We start from the raw sequence: 19,182 nt of genomic DNA, 5'->3' as shown, positions 1-19,182 counted from the left end.
CTCACCAGGGCTGAGAGAAGAAGTCAGGATCACCTCCCTGGTGATCCAGTTGGGTCAAGTCTGCTGATGGCAGCTTTTTGTGCAGGCTGTTCTTTTGTGGCACACCTCTTGAGAGATGGCCTTTGAAAACATTCCCCTCATCTAAGGCTGTGTGTGTTCTGTTCTGTTTCACATGCACACCTCAAGTTCTTCAGCTCACTGGGCCTGAAATACTGGCAAAATCCAGCTACAATCAACTAAATTATAGTGAGCAAATGCATGTATTATTATACATGTGTACTATTTATATGTGACATTGTTTTTTATTACTTTATAAGACATACTGCTCTGCCCTCCTACTTTGATGGTTACTGATTACTGTGCCTCACTGTTAAAAAATTATTTCTGGGTCTTCAGAACTGTTTTCTCAGAAAGATGTTGCCTACCACTTCTAGAGAAAGGGGCTTTTAAAATTAGGATCAGTGTATATGGGGGCCAAGCCAGCTACAGATGTCCCAGATTAAGCTTCTAAGGAAGTCTACATGATACTGACTGCTGTGGCCATCCTGACTGCACAGGCCCGCTCTTCCCTGAGAGGTGGAGAATGTTGTTGGGGTATGGGATAAGAGAGAATCCTCAGCTGGTTTTGCACTGACAAGACATGGTGTACCTTGCACCCCACAAGACTAGAGGAGATAGGTGGCTCAGATTGACTCCACCTGTTGTCTCATTCCTGTGTCTTTTGCATCGATTTTTTTCTGATTTCTTGACAGAATGAATAGTTTTCTGCCAAATTAGTGAGTTGAAATTGGCTCCTGAAGCAGTCAAACAACAGAGCAAATCTAAGGGAGGGCTCAGGAGCTCCCTGGTCTTCCACTTTTGTCACCTCACTGCACTGTAAGGTGATGCCTTTTCCTTTGTAACTTAAAATATCTGAGTCCCAGTGGAAGCAACCCTCCTCAAACACTAATCCCACGGCTATGAACTATAACCTCCTGCCTAGAACAGAAGAATAGCTAATCTTTCTTGGAGGAAAGATGTCAGAGATCCATCATTCTAGGAGTTCTCTTTAGAACTTGCCTTTGGGGGAGATCAGACTTGTCTTTGTAAGGTCTTGTGGTCTGTCATCCAACCCTGAGAACCTTCAACAAGCAGTGACAGCTCTTCTCAGGAGAAACCATGTGTTTCTCTCTACTTCCATGGATGCTTGCTGGTTAAAGATGGATCTTTTTGGCAGCTAATGAAACCTGCTTGGCTCATTTATTCTGGGATTTGTGGCTGAAAGTAGACCACAACTTCCCTCTCCTTTGAGGGTCACATGTTGTCTGCTACTATTTTTCAGTAGTCTGTCCTGATTCCCTTTTTCCTTGGGAGAGTCCATCATACCTGGACTCTACCTTTGAGAGGAAACTGAGGTGTTGTACCTGCATTCTGATCATCTGTAGCTTTCTAGCAGTTTGCATACCTGAATGTGAAATATTTGGGCACATTCAGTTGTTTGTGTGTATAGGCAAAGCATCTTGAAGACTTCTAGTTACTGCAAAATAATTAACATTCTCTAATCTCTTTTGGCTCCGAGTCCTTTTTCAAAAGAGTGGTACTAGAGAAATTGCTAGGTGAATATTCTGGGGTTTTCTTGTATGTTGAATTTTTCAAAGTCACTTAAAGTTAGGGATAAAAGTAGGGAATGTATGCCCTGTCTTTAAAAGCTGTGCCTTCCTCTTCCCCTCTCCTCCTTCCTTCCAGTTAGGAAAATCATTATCTTGGAAGATGTGGAGATGAAATACAAAGTCCTACCTAGGGCTTCTTTCCCTGTCTAATTGTGTGAGTATTTTCACATAACCTAAACACAAGGACAGAACAGAAGAGCTGTGGCTTTTTGGCAAATCCTTCTTGCAGCTGTGCTGCTCTCTTTAGGTCAGCCTGCAGTAGAGAAATTTGGTTCAAGCACCAGCAACACTACTAAACCATTTTGTGAGGAGGTCAAGAGTTGAATAATCATCCCGTTGATAAGGAGCAAGCCAGAAATTCCATTCAAAGAGGACAGTGACTTCCTGTGCTGCTTACCTATTATAGGTCACAGAAATCATGAAAGGAAAATGGGGGACCAAGGGCATTCCAGTACATGACTATTTATGTAACTATGACTTTTAAGTCTTATTTGCTGCTGTAGATATATTAAAAGGTGTTAAGGCAGGCCTTTGTTTTTTATTAAAATAATGATTTTCTAGCAAGCATCCCTATGGGAAAATCAACACAGCTGCTGCTCTGGATGTACAGCCTCATCAGATGTGACTGTAAATGCTTTTTAAAGGTGGAGACTGTGGGGTGCTGGTGCACAGTGTGTCCAGTTTCTTGGAGGTAGTCTTACAGTACACACATTTGCATGGTTTGGTGAAAGTTGTTCAGCCCAAAGATATTGCATTCACCTTTCCCTTCTGTTTTTGGAGTGTTTTTTTTTTTTTGTTGTTTTTTTGGTTGGTTGGTTGGGGTTTTTTGTTTTGTTTTTTGCTTTGTTTTTGTTTTTTAATTTGAAATACTTAGAAATCAGCCTGAATACCAGAAGGGTATTTTGAAGGCAGGCAGCTAGACTGAGCAATATATGCAGAATACCACAGGATATACTTTCCAAATATGACTGTCATTTCTAGGTCTGTGCCTTCTGGTTTCTGTAGTACCTGATTGTGAAAACAGCAAGGGCTTATGTGCAGCTGACACCCAGAGAAAATGTAAATTAGAAAGTGCCATGATATTAGCAAATGGTCTCTTGTCATTATTCTTTACCCTTGCTAAAGTGATGCACTTACACAGTTTACATAGTTTGCCTAAAGGTGTCAGTTGTATTTGGTCCTTAGCTGCTTCATTCTTCTCCATATTATCTGTTCTGCAGAGGTGAGATGGGGACAAGGGGAGCCTGTGCTGATCTTGAATTGACAGCCACCATGTGATGGGAAAACTTGTCTTATTTGGATATGATGGTGATGGCAAGTCATGATGGAGCCTGGGTTACAGCAGGAGAGGATGTCCTGGACTGGATTGTCAGGGCAGTGAGGTCTGGCCTGTGGCCTGATTGCCTAGTCCTCATTTGAGGATTCTAAGAAAAATAGGAAGGAATAGAACAAGAGAATCCATTCTGAATGCCAGATGGGGCATTCCAGTTCACTCTGTGTCTCACCTGTCCTTGTCCATGACTAGTTAAAAGCCTTTACAGTTGTCCTTGCCTGCTTGGTTGTCAATTGTTTCTTCTCTTCATTTGTGCCACTTTTCTTGCTATCACTGATGAAAGTCACCCAAGGCTAAGTCCTAGCTTGCTCAGGTATTGTCTCTGCCTTATTTTTTCTGCATCTGCCTATTTACTTGGCCTTAAACTGATTGCTCAACCGAGCCAGTCAGAATTTCCACAGAACTCCTCTTGGATGGCTTCCTGGTTCATTTAAGTTTAATGCATTCTTTTAAATTCTTTAGGTATCTTTGCAGAGCTCCACAGTTCCCTAGTGTAAAGCTATCACTTAATCCCAGCTCTTTCAGTAGGCTAGGTATGATGTTCAGTGTAAAATAATCCAAAGGATGGTTTATGGTAGGTGCTAGAGATGAAATGATAGAGTTGTTGGGGCAGCAAATTAGGAAAATGATCTGGGTGTCAAATGGACAACAAATGTAATTGCAACTTTATTTAGATTGACACAAATTTGAATGATCATATCTGAAATCCTTATACAAATCAGGGTAATTGATAACAAGATAATAAAGATGAGGTTTGCCTCTGCTGTAGCTTTAAATCTTGGTTCTGTAGATTCCCAGTTTTTTCTTGAAATTTAAGTGCTGAAAAAAGGGCAATTTTGATTAATCAGTCTCATCAGTAATTTTCCTGTGTGCATTTCTTTGAAATTATTTGACTTCTACCTACTTTTATATTTGCTTTAATTTTCATTCTTTAATCCCATCATTACAATTTCCATATGTTTCATATCACTGTAGCATTTGGATTTCTGTATTGAAGTTCTGTAATTTACTCATTACAGTAAATGATTAAAGTAGAATTTTGTCTTGCTTAGCATGAAAAATCAGTCTCTGGAGTGGGTTCCTTAGCTGTAGCCACTTCTCAGATAATTTCTAGTGTTTCAAATGGTTTTCTTTCCATCGTGCTTTAACTGCCCATGTCTGTTCCTCAGTAGCACAACTTTGAGACTCTTTCCTGGAGATTTAACTCACTACATTGATATTTCTCCCCTCCAAGTCCTACAAAGTGAAGCTGTGGATCATCTCACACTTGCCACTTTCAGGAGTGACGTGTGTACATTGCACTGGGTACAGTTAAAGTTTCCAGCATTTGAACTGAGTGGCTCAGTGTATAAATCAACAAACGTGTTTGTCTTTTTCAGTTTTCAGATATAAGTAGTTTGAGCAAGTTAATATTTGCATTTCTGTTGGCACCAGGGTCAGATTCTAATCAGCACTCTAAATAAAAGGGCAGATGGTCACAAAGTGAAATAACACACTTTGGGATCAATAAGATTTGTCTGTCAAACTGATCTCTTGAAGAGGAAAATGAACTTCTCTGTATTTGAAAACAAGCAGATGAGTTGGCGAGCGAGGGAAACTGGCACTTCTTCAAACAGGGCTTTCTGCACACATTTGTGGTTTTGCCAGAGATGGATGCATGGGCTACATCAATGGCAGCAGTCACCCAGCAGTACTTTGGTGCCTTTTGTCATTGCTGACAGGAGTGGAAAATACTTTTTTTGAGGCTCCTGGGTGCTGTGCACTGTGATAGTCCTGAAACACAGTGGCTGTTTGTAATTTCCAACTAGTCTCTGCCAGTGGCAAAAGGCTTAGGAAGCAGTTCTTGTTTCAGAATCACTCTGAAAATCAGGAAAAAGCAGTATTGACAGGTCTTGACTCTTGAATCCTGGAGAAGAGCTCCATAACTGTGTTGTGAGAGAAGGGAAAAACATGTCATGCAGATTTCTCTAGCAGATGTGAAATACAGCTGAAATTTCTAGACAGACATATGGAGGTTGGCTCCTGTTTCAGACAAAGCTGCACTGGGTGATCCAAGAGCCCCTTGGGTTCTGGGGGAAGTTTTTATATAATTTGAAATCGTAAAAAAGTTGTTGGATTGGGTTGATTTCTCCTGGACTTCTCAAGCTTGTTCAAACTCACAGGCTCACAAGTCAATGTGAATTAAAATTCTGCCCCAAAGGCCTTGAAAGGCAACTTTGCTTAGAAATGAAATTGTCAGGCTTCACTGTTCTGCTTCTAAACCAATTCAGTGGTGTTTAAAGGGAGGCTTGACTGAGCTCATGATAAGACACAGATGCTGGCTTTTTCAGCATTAACCTTACAGCCTTCAAATACAGTGGGCTTGATGCTGCAGCAACTGGGAATTACTGAGAAGAGGAAAATTAGAACAGTGTCAGCAGTTAGAGGTCTGATTTCTGGCTACAGAAAGAAACTGCACTGGTGGAAAAAAAAGTATCCTGCTGGTTTTTGGGATAGTGAGGCTGCAGAGGAAAATTGCCCTTTATTACAGAAACTGCATGAGAGGCCTTGAGTGGTCACAGGTAGATTAGCAACAGGAGAGGGAGCTCTCAGTGCGTTACCTAAAGAGAGGGAAATCCTGGGTTTAGGAGCAAGCCTTCTAATGAAGAATCCTGCTTTCCTGCTGCTCCCTGTCAATAACATGGTGGTGGCTGCCCTTTTGTATAGGCAAGAGCAATGGGGAATGTGCATGTCTGGAAAAAGAAAGAAATAGAGGTACATGGCGAGGAGCAGAAAAGCTGGGGGGTGTAGTAAGCTGTAGATTTCTCTAAAACAAAAGTTCACTTCTTCTTGGATCCATTTACACTTAAATAAGCCTCAGACTGTAATGTTTGAGTGGCTTTCTGGGTGAAGGGAAATGCAATTTTCCCTGCCCATCAGTGGATGGGAAGTACAGGGACAGAGAGAGTGGGGTTTGCAAGGGAGAGGAGAGTTATTTCAACACAGATGTAAGTGGTAGGAAGCAGGCTAGCTCTGGCTCCAGAGTTGTGTAGTGGTGTCAGCTCCAGGCTGTGTCCCAGAGGATGTGCCCTGCTCTTGGTGTATCAATTCCAAAGTGCCAGTAAAATGCTTTTTTAGCTTCCAGTCCAGAACTTGTTTGTGTCTGGGATGAGTGAATGGATCTCTCATGTGAGTGCACCCAGCTGTACAGATATGCTCAAGTTACTTTTTTTAATGTTCACAGGATGAAAAGGGAATACATTCAGTTCTCCTTTAACCTGCATAAGTGCTGGTTCAACTGATTAGCATCTACCTCCTTTATTTGAATGTGCATGGTACTGGCCTTTATGCACATGTTATTGCTGAGCCTGTGTTGTTAACTTGGATAATACCAAAATAATTCTAGCTAAGAGTTTGGATGCTTGTTTGGATTTTGTTTGTTTTGAAAAGGGAATATGCTAACCCTCTTCTGCTTGAATTACAAACCTAAGGTAACTGAGTTTATTGCCAGCTTCTAAAATATTGGTGACTTTTTTCCAAAGAGTTTTGAGTAAAAGAAACTTTCTGTGAGACACTGTGCCTCATATTCTAAATAACATTAGAAAACTCCCAAAACTTTGCTTTCAGAGTATATGTTTGTATCTCTATACTCATGATACAGTTGTGTGAGGTTTTCCTCTTTAAATTCTTTGGATCAAAGCAATAATAGAAATGTAAGTTTTTATTCATTACCTTCTCTCCAAGTTTTGTAATTTGCTGGAATTAAATTGGGAATCTGGGAATAATACATGATCATAGACACAATGCATATACTGCAGGCTTATTTCCAGAATGTCAGTGGAGGGTTATATTAAATACTTTTGTCTTGCTGTAGTGTGATTACAAAGATGCTTGTGCAACTTGGGAAATTGTGTCTAAAACCAAGAAATGTGAGATGTATCTGGCAAGGGGAGATAATATTAATTTAATTCTAGCATTGCTGTTTTTCTTTACTATGTTGTGATTGGGCAGGAAGATCTGCCAAAAAAAAAAAAGTCTTGGTCACATCTATATGACTTTAAATACCTGTCAGGAAGAGGAGCAATCCAGGGTCACAGTGCTTTGAACACTGGCAGGTCTCAGGAGAGACTCAGGTGTTTTGTAGTTACCAGAGAGGAGAAAACATAACTGCAGTGAAACCAGCACTTTTCCTTTTTTTTTTCTTTTCAGCTAAACCCAGTTCAGTTTAGCGTGATCTTTAAAACTTTATTACACAGTGACAAATAAATAAGAACAACTAGGCTGTGTAAGACAGCACTGTGATTTCTGATACTCCTTTCCTCAGTAGTTGGAGAGATGAGAGCTTTAGCCTGTACTCATGTATTAGTCATTGCAGCTGTTCAGGAATGAATTGTGAATTATCGGTACAAATTTATTTTATTTTATTTTAGATAGGGGTCACTGCAGGATTGGTCTGAGATTTGAGCAGCTACACACCTGGTCTGCCTTTGAAGGCACACCTGTAATGCTATACAAATACACAAGTATCCAGTAATTTCTGATCTGTTAAATCCCCTGCCTTACACTAGAGAGTTCATAATATTTTGCAGGATGTAGAGACTATACCAATAAAGAATTGTTTGCAGTATATGAATATATATTATGTTACATGTATTGTTGCAGTTTTAGCTGCTTTAGTTATGCAAACTGAAAGATGACAGGTTGGTCATCATTTTGTCTTCTAAGAAAGATTTATTCATTTTGAAAAGCTCATTTTTCTGGTCACTGAATGCAGGCTGATTCCAAGCCCTTGCACTTGATGGGGAAGTGCTAGGGGGCTGTTCAGGAGGGTCGTGCAGAGGTCAGGCATGCTTCATGCTAAGAAACTGATTTACACAGATTTGGGAATAATGCTGTTGTTCATGGTTTCCACACAGATGGTACCAGACAGGAAGAAGTGGAAGGTGAGCTCAGTGAAGAAGAACGCTGGTTTGGGAATTCATCAGAAACTCCTTCGGAAGCATCATATGGAGAAGTTCAGGAGAACTTTAAGTTGTCTCTTGAGGACAGAATCCAAGAGCAGTCCACCTCCCCCGATACCTCTTTGGGCAGTGCAACGCCGAGCAGCAACGCGGCGGAGCTGGGATCCATTGAGAACGAGGCACTGAGAGACACTCTGCAGAGCAAGGAGCACCTTTCTCCAGATGTGTCCTCTCTGGGTGAAGAGGAACCTCCTGGTCCAAACAAGCCCCTGAGCAGTAACCTGAGGCGGCTCCTGGAGGCTGGCTCCCTCAAGCTGGATGCTGCTGTTACAGTCAATGGCAGGGTTGAGTCCCCTGTAAATCTTGGCTCAAACATCTCTTTTTCTCCACCTGCTCACCATGCCCAGCAGCTAAGTGTGCTTGCCAGAAAGCTTGCTGAGAAACAGGAACAAAGTGACCAATACAATGCAGGCAGTCACTTTATATGGAATCAAGGTAAGTGGTTGCCAAACTCCAGCACCACCTGTGGTTTGTCCCCTGATTCAGCTATCCTGAAGCTGAAAGCTGCAGCCAATGCCGTTCTGCAGGACAAATCTTTTTCCAGGACTGAGGACAGGATAAGCTTCGAATCCTTTTCCTCACCGTTTAGCTCTCAGTCAGCCAGCTCCACGTTAGCAGCTTTGTCTAAGAAAGTGAGTGAAAGAAGCATGACTCCTGGGCAGGAGCACCCACCTCCAGCCAGCTCTTTCCTTTCCCTGGCTTCCATGACCTCTTCAGCTGCCCTTCTCAAGGAGGTTGCTGCAAGGGCTGCAGGCACCCTCCTGGCTGAGAAGAAAAAATCACTGGTTCCCGAGGATCCCCTGCAGCTTTCAGAGATGAAACAAGAGAAAGCAACTCCACCACAGTCTTTGGAATTACTGCTACTACCAGTCCCAAAGGGAAGAGCATCCAAACCCACTAGTACAGGTACGGATACAATTTGAACCACTGAATAGAATGTATTTGTTTTGCTATAGGTTTATATAACATCTCTTCAGTGGGTCTGAATTTGGTTTGATTCCATATCTTATGAAAATAAGAAATAGATACTTCAGGTGAACAATAGAAAAGCTTTTTGAAGTGCCACTTTGAGACCAAACTATCACAAATGTTTTCCTATTTTAAAGGTCTGAGTGTACAGTTTGGTGCGGTTTTTTTTCCCCCTTTTATTCCATACAATAGTATTTTCGTTTCCCACCAAGTTTAGAATCTGTCCACAAAAATATTTAATGGAGAAGATCAAAGAATCCCTGTGAGGGAGTTCACAGTATCAGTGAGCATGTACAAAACTAGTGCTTTTGAAATATTGGACAAGGGAGAATTCTCCCTCCTGCTGTCTCTGTCACAAATAGACTTTTGTGTAATCACTTACTACCCTGTCCTAATTTACCAGAGTATATTATTGTGTTGCCACTTTTCATTAAAATTTTTTACAATACTTTGTTGTTAACAAAAAAAAAAAAATCCAACTAAACTGCATTTCTCTAATTTGCTCAACAAGAACCATTTTACACATCTGACTTTGCTCCATCAGTTCCAGCTGTTGACAGTCAAGGAATCAGGGTTATAGGGAAGAAGAAACTGGGTAACAAAAGGTTTAAAGAACTGACAAGCCATGCAGGGCAATTTAAATGATCCATCTTCAAAATAAGGAAAAATAATTTCTCTCATCTCTTCCTATAGAAAGTTTGTGTAACAGACACCTGGCTTCAGGTGTTGTCAGTGTTCTGCTGCAGAGGAAAAGGAAGGGTGGCAGGTATATTCACAAGATCCCCTGAGTGGTTTAGTATATTCCAGCTTATTCCAGCTTTATCAGGCTGAGTTTTATGAGAAATACTAGCCTGTCTGCACACGTGTAGCAAGCCAGTGTACAGATATGAAGCCTGACATGGATGTTGTATAATTGCTTTGCTGTTTTTCTGGCCTAACCTCTTTGTTTAGGATTATTCTGAGGCCTGATCTGTCCCTGTGCAGCTCTTGGTCAGCACTCATTGGGTAGAAGCTGTTGGATGGACAGCAATGCTCATTCCTCTCTTGAAAGAGATGGGAGAGGGATGCAATGAGCCAGTATCAGTTTTTGCTCTGTATTATACATGTGTTCTATAAATGCTTAATTGCTTTGTTTTGCCAAGGTAATTAAAGTGGCAAACTATTCTTGGCATGGGCCTGGCCTAAGGTTTTCATTAGTTTAGATGAAGTCCTTATTGGAGTAACATAAGCTAAAAGCTGAATGTGTACATTTGCCATGAAAATAAATGTTACACATTCCTGATTTCTTTAGCTCCGAGAACCTTATGGCACTACGAGTTTTTGGGTTTTTTTTAAGGTATATAATTTATATTATGCTTTATCTTGTTGTGTGTCTCTGGTTGTTCTTCTGGTTGTCTTGTTCTCAGAGAGAAGTATCTTTTCCCAGTAGGTACAGCTTGAGAGGTCTTTCCCCCCTGCTCTCATACTTTGAACTTTTAATGCACTGATGAGTTTACTTTGCTGTTATGAATCTGATTCACTTCCCCACCAGCAACATGTAGCTTTGGTTATGAGATCAATACTCAGTGAGATTAATTAGATGTAAGTAAGGAGCAGCAAAGATGGAGGCTATTTAAAGAGGACTAAGTTAATAACAAGAGTATGCCTGCTGCTCTTTTGTCCACCATGTTGAGCTATTTGCTTAGAATTATTTCAGGCAAGAAGCTGGAGCCATGGCTTAGCAGAGTAGATGCCTCTGAAATGGCATGTCAGGTTTGGTCAACCTAATCATTACTTGCATTTTCATTATAGTGAATTGGCACAGAGGAGACTAACTTTTCTCTCAACCTGCTAATATTGCCAGTTTTATAAACTGCTGGCACATTTGGGTTGAAGTTGAAAAGGAAGCCTGGGATATCTGTTAAGTTCTGATTGTTTTGAAAGAGTATGGGTGACAGACCTTTATTTTACTCACTGAATACTTATTTGGTGCAACTTAATGCCTTGTGATGCATGTGATACATGCATTTTGTTCCCAAAACTTCTTTGGGAAGCACTGGCGGATTCTGTCCTCACTGGAGTAACATTATGATATAAAATAGACATCAACATAAAAGAAGGAAAGCTGAAACCCCTGATTTTCTTTTTATTTTGAGCTTCATGCAGTATAGAGTTTCAGTTTTGGAGCATACTTGCACAATTCCTGAGTAACACTAATTGTCACTGTTATTGGTGAAGTCACGTGTATTCATCCCACTTGTTTGTATATTTTGCAATGTGCTAAATAACTGTTTATTCATCTTGATTGTAGGTTTATTTTTAAGGGGGTCAAAACCAGATAATATCTTGTTCCACATTTCTCTTCTGGGTGCTAACCAGAGGCTGAAAAATGGTATGATAATAGGAAAAGACGAGATACACATGTAGCTTTTTAACCTATTTTTTTCTATGGTTTGTCTCTCTCCTGCCTTTTGTGAAGAAAAAAGTAAAATATTTTAAAGCAAACATAAGCAGTTATGACACTGGTTTTGGCCTACTCTTTGGAGATGCAGAGAGGGGAAAAATTTGATATTTTAAATTGATAGAATATTTTACAAGGAAAATTTCTGAACTTGAAATAATATATGCTTTGACACTGTGTCCCTTTCTGCACTTACATAATGGCTGCCTAATCAGTTGAATTTCAGTGGATTTGTTTCCTACTTAATAGCAATTGTATTTTGGAATGTGGCAGATCTTTCTGAAGGCTTTTATCACTTAGTTCCTCATCAAGGGAATTAGATGTTTGCTATATTCTTATCAGTGATAGTAATGAGATTAAATAGTCTGAGAAAACTTTTAAATAGCAAAATGCACATTGCTGAGCTCTGGATATTTGAAAACAGTCCTGTCTTTTACAGTGAGGAAAAGGATATCCATTTCCACAGTACTAGTAGGCCTTTCTTTAAAATAATGAGAGGAAATTGAGAGGCTGGATGGATGGAGGCTTAGTTGTGCAAAGTCAACAGCAAGGAATTTCTCTTCTTCAACCTTGTGATGGTTCTGCACTTGGAAGTCTAACCATACTTTCCTGATCAATGCCACCAAATCCTTTTTTTAGTTGAATTGGGCAGTAGAGCAGAGTGCAGACATTTAGGAAGGCAGTAGATTTAAAGCCCTGGCAATTAGGGGAGCAGAAGGAAACCTATGATGAAGATCTTTGATGGCTAATTCTGAAGCAGTATCTGCTTGAGCCTTAACTAAACAATTTCAGCAGCAGGACTTCTGAAGTCTTTGAGTTCTGGTGTTAAATGGATCTGCCATGCAATACCAGCATGCTTTTCAGTTAAGTTGTGGATTCTTCTGTGCTTTATATCCTGCTTCCCTGCTGGCTGACCATCAGATGTGGAGATGGATCATTTTTTAACAGTTATGCATTTTTGTCCTATACTCTGGTACAACCAGTCTTTGATAGGAAATGAAGCTGGAAAGTGATGATTATGAGAGGCATTCATCTCACTGCAGTTAAATTATAAGGGACATTAGGACTCAGGTGAGAGAAAGTAGCATCCTCTACTGATTAGTGAAAGGAAGTTAAGGGCATTAACCTTTATAAATTATGGTGACCTTTCTCTGAGGGATAATAACTAGATCCAGGGGAAAAGGTATATGTGGGGAGGAATGGAAACTCCTGGTACCTGTTGTTGTTTCACTGATGTCTCTTTACAGATGAAACTCTAGCATTGAGAAATGATATCTTGAGTGTGTTTGCAAGGGGAAAATATTTGACAAGTGACTGAAAGGATCCTCTCTTTTTCTTCCTGCAAAGCCTCGGAAGAAGAAGGGGGAAAACCTTTCCAGTGTCCCATCTGTGGTTTGGTAATCAAGAGGAAGAGTTACTGGAAGCGGCACATGGTGATCCACACAGGTTTGAAGAGCCACCAGTGCCCGCTCTGTCCTTTCCGCTGTGCACGCAAGGACAATCTCAAATCACACATGAAGGTAAGGGGGTCTTTACTGACCATCTCACTACTCAATCATTAGTCAAAAACTGATGGTATAAAAAAGCTATTTCATTTGCATTTGCAAGAACAAAATTTCCCTATTTGTATTAGAAATGATGCCTCTACTTAAGTAGAGGCCATAAAAAGAAATAACTTTTATTCCATTGCTTGCCTTTACATTTTATGCAATGTGGAAACTGCCTTGGGTTATGTCAATTGTGTGCAGCAGAAGTTGTCTCTGACTTACTCACTTCCAGACCTGGAACCACCAGAAACAAGGATGTTGGCTGGGATATCAGTGCTACTCCCATGATGCCAGCTAATAACCCTGCATGCCATGTCTCACTCTAAGTGGACAGACCAATTTGGCCAGCTCTAGCAGGGATGTCTCCATTGCTTTCTACACACAGGCCTGCAGTTTTAACTTATTTATTGCTGGAGCTTTTAACTGTGGGCATTTCAGCAGTAATCATCCAAACCAAAATACATGATAGATTATGCAATATTTTGGGTTTTTTGTTTAAAATGTGTTTTTAACTCAGCCTAAGTTTTGGGCTCAAGCTGAAGATAACCTTCTGAAGGAAGCAACAGATGTGTTGATACAGAAAAATATAAATATGTGGAGAAACTGATTGCTTAGCTGAAGTACTGTGTAGTTGCAACACAAAGTGCCAAGTCTTGCAAGCTGTAGAATGTTCTTGAGGAGGGTAAAATGGTACCTGTCCTCTTAGCTCTTTGATTAATAAGCTGAAGTGAAAACATTTCTCTTGTTAATGCAATTGAGTTTTATAATAATAGTGAAATGTTCTATTATAGTTACCATTTTGTTTGAGATGAATGTTTGTAGCAGGGTATCAGACTGGTGTGAGGGGGGCCAGAGATGCCTGTTCAGGTTTCATATATGCTTTTGCAGAACCTGGGCTTACTGAACAAGAGAGTGGCTTGCTTACACCCACGAGGCTGTTCCCTTCTATGTAAATTATTCAGATTTCTCTGGTCACAACATCAGATCTTGCTGTGGTTTAAGTTGTTGCTAGGTCTTTAGTCATGCCCCTATAATCTGAAGGCTCATTTCTTAACACTTCTACTGTAGATCAATGCACTATTCCCAGGCATCCTCAGTGTATCATGCTAATCCTTATCAAGTAAGATCAGTGTTTTATGGCTCTCTCTTTTAGGACTTGCTGTTCCATGTTGACTAGAAGGCACAGATGGCCAACCTAAGCAGAGGATGAATAGATAGGATGGGGACACAGCATGGAAAGAAAGAGTGGGGATTTTTGTTTGTTTTCAGCTGTTGACAACCTGCACAGAAGCATGCATCACCTAGAAGTTTACTGCTCCCTGGCAAAGAGCTGCTCTCCTCTGCCTTGTAAAGGACATCCCTATTGTTCCCTGCAGAGATGATTGTTCTCTGCATGTTTTTGCCTTACTGGCAAAAAAAATGTTGCTTGAAGGTTGATGGTCTATCCATTCCTTTTTGGTATGGTGTTTTCTGCAGGTGATCACAGGTAGGATGTTGGACAAAATCAGGGACTTTTTCACTGTGTGTTCTCAAAGTGATGGCTTTCTGAGGCCCTTGTGCTCTTTTCTGCTCCCCTTCTAGCATTCATGCTTTCATTAATGAGCCTACATCTGCTTAAAATATACCTCATTGTACAATCATGCATTATGTAGTGTTAATTATTTGGTATGATTGTGATTATGACTGGGTAATGCTCAGTTAGAAATCCCTGAGGTCAGAGTCAGGCCTGCTTGACTCAATGTAATCTCTTACAAGCTGCCTTCAGCCTTGCTGTGGAGGCCAGACCTGAAGTCTCCTCCATCACTGCAGCCCAGTCATCAAGGACATGATGGACTTGAGCATCTTTGCTGGCAATACTGTTCTCATTTGAGGTAAAAGCAATTTTCTTACAAAAACAGGTCATTTGCATTTGTTTTTTGGTCTTGCAGATAGCTGTAGAATCACAACAATTTGAAACATAATGTTTACCTTAGTTTCAAACAGTTTGATACACCTTTCTCAACTGACCACACTATTAATAGAATTATTTTCTGTCACATCAAAACTGAAGCAGACGAATGAGGAAGGGACATGTTGGTCTTGTGTCCAAAAGTGTCACACACAATTTGAATTCCTTTTGGTGGAAGTATAAATTGATAACAAGATTAAAAATAAAAAAAAAAATCAGATTTCTTTTTCTCATTATAAACAGTGCTCCCTTTAAATCTATATGTACATGATATTCTAAAAACTGGCACATATATAAGCCAACAACATTCAAAATGGGCTGAATACACACCAGAAATGGTACAGTACAGCTGGGAGCCACTTAGGATGCAGTGTCCTGGGTATGCCTGTTGGGTGTGTTGGGTTTTGTATTCTCTTAGTATCATTTGGGAGCTACCTGACCTTATCTCATTTCTGGCAGGCAGCTGCTCAAGGTAGAGCTGCTTCTGCCTCTTCACCCATTTCTCCTCATGTGCCAGCTGTGGCTACAGGTGAAGACACATTTTTCAAAACCAGAAAGGTCACTCAGAGCTAAGGTGCTGGGCTGGTGTTTGTCAGTCATTACAAGCCAATTTTTATTCCAGGTTGCTGTAAGAAACCAAGCTTTTTTCCTTTATGCTGCTCTTGGTTTGTTTGGTTTTTTTTTTCCTCTGTTGGTAAGGTTAACAGGCAAAATATGTTTTGTTCAGCTGCAGTCCTCAAAATCTGATTATTTTGTCTTTGATTCCTCCTAGGCAACCATAGCCATGAGCTTGAACCACCTTTTTTTTTTTTTTTTCTAGGTACTTGTAGGCATTCTCCATTGAAACTGGTTATTTGGGGATTTAATTTCCATGAGTGGTCTCTGTGTGTCCATCTGGGCCTTCCTTGCTGTGTCTTTAGGCTAATGACCAGTACCATAAAATTACACAGTATATATATGATACAGTTAATTGTGGCATGTCTAAGTGACTGACCCAGAACACAACATTGACAACATTTTTGGTGTCTCATCCCTTGCTATGGAGAAAATCTTAATAGAGAGCTGGAATGATTCCAGCCCTGACCCATATTGAGATCTGCCTGTGCTACCCACCACATGGATGAAGCTTTCTTCCACTAAGGGCACTTTGCCAGGGCCAGCTCACAACTGGAGGCGAGGAAGTGAAAGGCACAAGAAGGGAAACAGAAGGAAAGTTTCCACACAGACACACAACAAACAGGGGGGCTGAGTAGCTTGCCTTTTAAGGCACAGAGTGTTAACTGTAATTGTTGTGTTGTGTGTAGATTCCACAGTGATAGAAACCTTAGAAAAATCCTAAAATAAGCACAGTACAGAATTTTATTAGGTTTTTTTTTTTTTTTTTTTGGAGGCGAACTGTAGTGCATGCATAGCCACAAGTTTGGGCTCTTACTCCCAGGAATATGGGGGGAATGTCTCAGCAGCTGTTTATGGTATCATAGCATGGTTTCCAGGGATGCTGAGAGTACTGAACTGGAAATAAATGGGTACTGGACAAAATGAATGGGTAGGTGAGGGAGGTGTCTAGTCCAGGCAGGCAGTGAGTATTATGCTTGAGACCTTCTCTCTGTTTATCAAAATATATGTTCAGTTGGAATATGTTTTCTTCTTGAGAGAGTATCCTATATATTTCTTCTGCAGAAAGCAATGCAAGATTGTGGTATAATTCAGCAAGATGTAGTCAGGCTTTTTTGTTTTTCCTGGTAGGGATTACATTTTCCTCAGAGCAATACCAGAAGCATCAGTCAGACTTTGGCCAATTGGTACCTTTGGATCATGCACATATCTTCCTCAGCAATTGGTGGACAGATAGGCTGTGAGATCATACAGATATGTTCCAAGAAAGCAACAGGATATTAGCTGAGTACTTGGAATGGGGAGTGAGGAAGAGGAGCATATGGCCAAAAACAATATCTATAAATGCTGCTTGTGCTGCTATATAGGCACAAGGCAGAAATGGGTGAGCTCTCTCTTGTAGCAGTGGAAAAGAAGTTTGGTACTGTGAACATGTGCTGAGACATGAGGGTTTGATAGAAAATGAGAGAAGGGAAGACAAAGCTTAACAGGAAGGTTCAGTGCAGTGAACTCAACCACAGAATTTTCCTGCTTATGAAAAGGAACCATCTCAGTGAGATTAATATTCTTGTCTAATACAAAGAGTTATAATCAGGCTTGCAGCTAGGGAGCCTGTTAATTATATGATAGTGGCAATCAGGAAAAGTCCTGAGGAATGAGGCCAGGTGCTCAGTGCCCCTCGGTGAATCGCTTTTCCCTCTTTCTTCCTCAGCTAGTGTCAGACAACTGAATAAGCTTTCCTGTTTCATTGGGTATAGGGCTGGTTCTTTTCAAAGCATCTTCACCTTCTTGGGAGAGGGAAGTTGAATGTGATCTATGGGAGGGTCTTTTTATATTTTTAAAGTTAAAGTTTATGAGGCCTGGGAGTCACCTGTGATTCCATGACCTCTCCATCAGCCGAGAGGAGCTAATGCAAACTTGCACAGATTTTCAACACATCAAATCTGTGCCCAGACAGGTACCACAAATGACTTCACATATCTCCTTTTTAATCTTGCTTTTTGCATAAGACAAGGATAAGACAGGACCTTAAATCTTCTAAAAAAAGAAAAAATAATTGACACCTAACCCAGTCCAGCACTGTAGAGAAGCCTTCCCCCCCCCCCCCCTTGTTTTCAAGCAAAGCAAGGAGATAATTTAAAAAAGAAAATGCTGTATAAATAACATATGTGTCTTGAGGAGAAGGATCAGATCAAAACTAGCAGCACAGCACTCAATTTTTGAAAATGCAATATTTTAAAAATTAGGCAACTTTTTGGAAAAGAGCATGGAATTAAAAAGCAGAGGGCGCATGATAGATGTTAAAATGGAAATTGTACTCAGGTTTTAAAATAAGCCCACAAAAGCAATGTGAATGCCTGTGTCTCGTAACCAGAAAGGAGAGTTTGTGCAAAGCATTACCCAGCCTTAGGGAAGGGGAAGGGCAAAGATCAACCTCAGCAGTACCATGAAATTAAAAGATGTGCCTATGTCACCCTTTCATCCTTTCGACCCCCTACTCCTGTTTTACCCTGTTGGGTGGGATCACATGTATTTGTACCTGTGGCACATCTGTATGGCTTGTAAATCAGCAGGGATGTTGCTTTTAGGTGTGAAAAGATACTTAAGAAGTGGCTTATGATACCAGGAAAGTTACAGTGTCCACAAAAAAAAAAAAAAAAAAAAAAAAAAAAAGTAACAGAAAAACGAGCGCATTGATACAAATTATGTGATAGGATAGGGACATGTGGTTTCTGTAAAAGAAAATAATGTATTCCTCAACTAAGATGTTTTGAGCATGTCAGGAAAATCATGGACTTTTAAATCAGTTGAAATTTATTTGGTCTATAAAAAAAGCCCTTGGCAAAGCTTCTCACAGAGAAGCTGCCAAATAAATTAAGCAATGTGATGTACTATGGCAAATTAGAAATTCACCAAGAGACAGTAAAACAAAGGGTAGGAAGGAATTAGCAATTTTAAGCATGACAAAAGGCTAACAGAGGGGTGTTCTATTACTAAAAGTGGAATTGTGCATATTTTAGCAAATATGATCTACACAGAGTGATGACTGGGTAAGAGAATTATAGATGGTACAACCTTATGTGCATGAATCGAGATTTAAAAAGGCAAAGCTTGAAAGGGAACAACAGGAGGCTGGCTGCCTGATAAACAAGGAGGCAAATGAAGTTATTGTTGACAAATAGAAGGTACTGTACCTTGGAAACCAGAGTCTAATAATGCACCTGGCTGTTGGATATAATGAACTGTAACTGCTCAGAAAAAATATCTGGATATTGTTATAGACAGTTCAATGAAAACCTTTTCTTGGCATGCACAGCAGTGGTTAAAAAGAACATTAGATATTTGAGTGTCTGGAGAATAAAACAGAAATAACACTGGAAATTTAACAATGTTACTATTAGCATATGGTATGCTGCCACTTCTGGTCACTGCATGAGAAAAGACACAAGAAATAGAAGGGATTTTAAAAGCTGGCAGTGAAGATTATTAGTGGGATGGCAAGAAATGACAGTCTTTGAAGAAAGAAGCTGAAAAGAATGGGACTGCCAGGAGAGTGAGAGAGGTATGATCAGAATAATGCCTGATGGAGAAGATGAACTGAACGGCCTCTTTTTTTCTTTCTTGTAATGTGAAAATGAGGAGGCAGCAAGAGAAACTGAGAGAAACAAAAATTTAAAATTC

At 40.3% G+C, this 19,182-nt stretch overlaps 1 protein-coding gene across 6 annotated transcripts in view; it reads left to right on the top strand.

Moving 5' to 3' along the window:
• The window catches only part of ZNF827 (zinc finger protein 827), a 117,355-nt gene that overhangs the window by 34,088 nt on the left and 64,085 nt on the right, over positions 1–19,182 (top strand). For all 6 annotated transcript variants that reach the window (XR_013774250.1, XR_013774251.1, XM_079305723.1 and 3 more), the window contains 2 exons: positions 7,878–8,888; positions 12,739–12,911. Coding sequence is in view for 4 of the 6 variants with exons in the window: in XM_079305723.1 (XP_079161849.1) it covers positions 7,878–8,888; positions 12,739–12,911 (1,184 nt within the window). In the remaining 2 variants the exon portion in view is untranslated. The remainder of the gene's footprint in view (positions 1–7,877; positions 8,889–12,738; positions 12,912–19,182) is intronic.

Source organism: Erithacus rubecula, assembly GCF_903797595.1.
Source record: "Erithacus rubecula genome assembly, chromosome: 5".
NCBI lineage: Eukaryota > Metazoa > Chordata > Aves > Passeriformes > Muscicapidae > Erithacus > Erithacus rubecula.
Note: the sequence above shows the minus strand (reverse complement) of the source record. Positions and strands in the feature narration are given on the sequence as shown.